The sequence below is a fragment of the Balaenoptera physalus genome (genome assembly GCF_965194825.1).
Source record: "Balaenoptera physalus genome assembly, chromosome: 4".
NCBI lineage: Eukaryota > Metazoa > Chordata > Mammalia > Artiodactyla > Balaenopteridae > Balaenoptera > Balaenoptera physalus.
This window is the reverse complement of record NC_138891.1, coordinates 90,154,222-90,159,021: the sequence shown is the minus strand read 5'-3', so window position 1 is coordinate 90,159,021 and position 4,800 is coordinate 90,154,222. Positions and strand designations below refer to the sequence as shown.

Below are 4,800 nucleotides of genomic sequence, written 5' to 3'. Positions count from 1 at the left end.
CTGCACACCACTGGTGCTGGCCCTGCACTCTGACATTAAGTTCAATTAAGTTCTGGCACTAAATTCAACTACTTGCCTGGCTTTCCTAGATCTTTGATCATTAGTCCCACCCTCTCACCCAATTTTGCTGCCCCAATACCTCCAACTAGTCAGTATCCTCAGGTCCCAGGATTGTCTCCTGCTACTTCTGCTTTTGCACTTTGCTACACTGTCACCTCTGGGTTCTAAAATCCCTTCTTCATCCTTCTGCTTATTCATTTGCTATGCAATTTTTTACTGACAAACTAAAGGCCTTCTTCCTCAGTAAAATCTCTGATCACATAAAGGTATCACTAACGTCTTTCCTCTGAAATGATGGGACATATTAAGGGATAATATCTAATCTGAGTAATGGTGAGATTATTGGTTATCCAAAATATATCTATATGGTGTTGTGGAAACAGCTCAGGACTGCTTAGAGAGAACTGCATTCCTCCCTCGCTGCTAAAATACTGAGCGGTCATGGGCAAATCACTCAGATGCTCTGAGCCTTGATTTTCTCATTTGTAAAATGAAGGCAATGGAATACATGATTTCAAAGAACACTTTTCTTTCCTTAAATTCCACTATTCTATAGTCAACATACTTTATATAAACAAAAATCCTACGACCTACTCCCATTATTAAAATTCAATATCCTTTTGATTTTAAAACAAGTAAATTCATCATGTTCTGTTTTTTTTAATTTTTTAATTAAAAAAAATTTTTTTTTATACAGCAGGTTCTTATTAGTCATCAGTGCTATCCACAACAGTGTATACATGTCAATCCCAATCACCCAATTCAGCACACCACCACCCCCACAGCCCTGTGGCTTTCCCCCCTTGGTGTCCATACATTTGTTCTCTACATCTGTGTCTCAATTTCTGCCCTGCAAACTGGTTCATCTGTACCATTTTTCTAGGTTCCACATATATGCGTTAATATACGATATTTGTTTTTCTCTTTCAGACTTACTTCACTCTGTATGACAGTCTCTAGATCCATCCACGTCTCAACAAATGACCCAATTTCGTTCCTTTTTATGGCTGAGTAATATTCCATTGTATATATGTACCACATCTTCTTTATCCATTTGTCTGTCGATGGGCATTTAGGTTGCTTCCATGACCTGGCTATTGTAAATAGTGCTGCAATGAACATTGGGGTGCAGGTGTCTTTTTGAATTATGGTTTTCTCTGCATATATGCCCAGTAGTGGGATTGCTCGGTCATATGGTAATTCTATTTTTAGTTCTTTAAGGAACCTCCATACTGTTCTCCATAGTGGCTGTATCAATTTACATTCCCACCAACAGTGCAAGAGGGTTCCCTTTTCTCCACACCCTCTCCAGCATTTGTTGTTTGTAGATTTTTTGATGATGGTCATTCTGACTGGTGTGAGGTGATACCTCATTGTAGTTTTGATTTGCATTTCTCTAATAATTAGTGATGTTGAGCAGCTTTTCATGGGCTTCTTGGCCATCTGTGTGTCTTCTTTGGAGAAATGTCTATTTAGGTCTTCTGCCCATTTTTGGATTGGGTTGTTTGTTTTCTTAATATTGAGCTATATGAGCTGTTTATATATTTTGGAGATTAATCCTTTGTCCGTTGATTCGTTTGCAAATATTTTCTCCCATTCTGAGGGTTGTCTTTTCATCTTGTTTATGGTTTCCTTTGCTGTGCAAAAGCTTTGAAGTTTCATTAGGTCCCATTTGTTTATTTTTGTTTTTATTTCCATTACTCTAGGAGGTGAATCAAAAAAGATCTTGCTGTGATTTATGTCAAAGAGTGTTCTTCTTGTTTTCCTTTAAGAGTTTTATAGTGTCCGGTCTTACATTTAGGTCTCTAATCCATTTTGAGTTTATTTTTGTGTATGGTGTTAGGGAGTGTTCTAATTTCATTCTTTTACATGTAGCTGTCCAGTTTTCCCAGCACCACTTATTGAAGAGACTGTCTTTTCTCCATTGTAGATCCTTGCCTCCTTTGTCATAGATTAGTTGACCATAGGTGCGTGCGTTTATCTCTGGGCTTTCTATCTTGTTCCATTGATCTATGTTTCTGTTTTTGTGCCCGTACCATATTGTCTTGATTACTGTAGCTTTGTAGTATAGTCTGAAGTCAGGGAGTCTGATTCCTCCAGCTCCGTTTTTTTCCCTCAAGACTGCTTTGGCTATTTGGGGTCTTTTGTGTCTCCATACAAATTTTAAGATTTTTTGTTCTAGTTCCGTAAAAAATGCCATTGGTAGTTTGATAGGGATTGCATTGAATCTGTAGATTGCTTTGGGTAGTATAGTCATTTTCACAATACTGATTCTTCCAATCCAAGAACACACCATGTTCTATTTTATAATTACCCATTCCTAATAGTTCATGCTAAGAATAATTCTGTTCACCATCAGCTTTCATCTCAGTTCCTCTGTAAGGTCATCCTCACCCCTTTCCAACAGATAAAACAACCTGTAAGTGCTTTTGATGAGTGATTAAAATGAATATTAAAGTAATAATGTTTAACTAACTTTATAAAAGTGATTATGTCAAAGAACTAAAAGTAAAAAGGTGTCCATGCAGGAAACTCCTTAAAATGAAAGTTTGTGATTCTTAAATATTTTTAACATGCTGCTGATGAAGTATTTTCTATATGACCTCAAGGTCTAAAAGGAGCCACTAGGAAAAATTGATTTGAGAAAGTATTTTGTTCACATGCAGTTTCATGGGAATTATATGATGATGTGGTAGGATTAAGTATAATATTGATTGGTAAGACCAAATGATATGTTTTTTCATTTCAACTTTATTGAGGTATAATTGACATACAAAATTGTAAGATTAAAGTGTACCTTGTGGTGATTTGATATAGGTATACATTGTGAAAGAATTCTCCCCATCTAGTTAATAAACACAGCCATCACCTCACATATTCATCTCTTTTTTATTTTTTTGGTGTGAACTTTTAAGTTCTACTCTCTTACCAAATTTCAGTTGTGCAACATAGTATCATCAACTATAGTCATCATGTTATACATCAGATCCTTAGAACTTATTCACCTTAGAGCTAAAAGTTTGTACCTGTTTACCAACCTCTCTCTATTTCCCCCACCCTCCACCCCTGGCAACCACTTTTCTACTCTTTTTTTATGTTTGACTTTTGTTTTAGATTCCACATAGCCAAACCATATTCTTAAATAAAACAAAACTAATCTATGATTAAGTCCCACAGTTCTTTCTTTTATATCTTTCTTTCATCATCACTAAACTCAAGTCTAGTTCCAATCTTTTTGGAATCTTGTGCTTATTTTCTCCTTGCTCCTGTTAACTCACAGTGTGTGGTGAGGTAATTGCAAGGCAAGGAGCTGTGTTTAATCCTTGTTTTGCATGGTTTGACCTGGCATTCTGAAATGCATAATTTCACGTATAGAGACAAGCAGAATGACTCAAGCTAATATTGAATGCAAATTTTTAGCCTGTTTCTCAGCATGCTAGGTAGTAAAATCAAGGATCTACAGGTTGTAAGTGAATTCAGAGGTCATCTATCTCCTTGCAACTTACAGTGTAGTTAGGAACCAGCAGCATCAGCAGCATCAGCTTGTTCAAAATGTAGAACCTCAGACCTCGTCTTAGACCTGCTGAATCAGACTCTGTCTTAACAAGGTCCCCAGGTGATTTGTTTACTTGCAATATATCACCTCTGATTAAGTGGCAAACCAGCCTCTACTTGAGTGTGTGCAGTCACAGGAACTCATTCCAATTCCTTCTTCCTCCAAAGCATTCTAACCGGTACTTGAGATTCATTTGGAAATATTATTTTAATGGTAACTTTGTTGCTCAAATGAATCACTTGATTCCACATGTATTACTCCAGGATTTGTAGCCAAACACAATCTGAATTTTTCCATTCTTATTTTCCAGTCTTCTTTATATGGTGCCTCTACTCTAACAAAATTGACTACCTTAAAAGGACCCTAAAAAAACTGATCTACCTGTGTCACATAACAACCCTAGCTGTCAGTTCTGTAGGTATCCTGTTCTGTAACATTCTTCCTCTCTGGAACCCTCTTTCCCTATTGCTCTGCTTGTGTAGATTCTACTCACCCATAAAACCCCACCTCAGTGCTCTGCAGAGGACAATCCCACTCACCTGTACTTCCAAAGACATTCACTGGAGCAGGGCCAAAGGGCCAGTGTCTTATTGATGTGTTCCATTTAACCTGTATGGGGGCTTTAGAAAATGAGAATTTCAGTGCCTTTAAACAGGACATGCACTGCCTACTTTGACCACAGTCCTCACTTTTTGTATCATCCTTGAACAGATTCATACATTTACAATACCAACTTTTCATTTAGCATCCTTTGACTTAGTAATTCTCCCCTAAATAGAGGGCTCCTCCAATGCTCTTAGCCCAATTCCCAAATTATACACAATTTTTCTTTCCACATTTAATCTTTTGACCACACTCTTTCACCTGTATTAGTCTGCATAGGCTGTAATAACAAAATACCACAGATTGGGTGGCTTAAATAACATAAATTTATTTTCTCAAATTTCTGGAAGCTAGAAGTCCAAGACTGAGGTGCTGTCAGAGTTGGTATCTGATGAGATATCTTCTTGGCTTATAGGCAGTCACCTTCTCATTTTGTCCTCACAGGTCTCTTCTCTGTGCATGCACACAGAGAGAGAGAGAGATCTCTGGTGTCTCTTCCTCTTCCTATAAGGGACACCAGTTCTATCAAATTAGGATCCCACCTTTATGACCTCATTTACTTTAGTTACCTCCTTAAGGGC

At 37.4% G+C, this 4,800-nt stretch overlaps 1 protein-coding gene across 2 annotated transcripts in view; it reads right to left on the bottom strand.

Moving 5' to 3' along the window:
- Positions 1-4,800, bottom strand: part of MORC1 (MORC family CW-type zinc finger 1) — a 363,536-nt gene that overhangs the window by 237,637 nt on the left and 121,099 nt on the right. For both annotated transcript variants that reach the window (XM_082460154.1, XM_082460155.1), the window contains one exon: positions 4,156-4,236. In XM_082460154.1, the coding sequence (XP_082316280.1) occupies positions 4,156-4,173 (18 nt within the window). In that variant the 5' untranslated portion in view covers positions 4,174-4,236. The remainder of the gene's footprint in view (positions 1-4,155; positions 4,237-4,800) is intronic.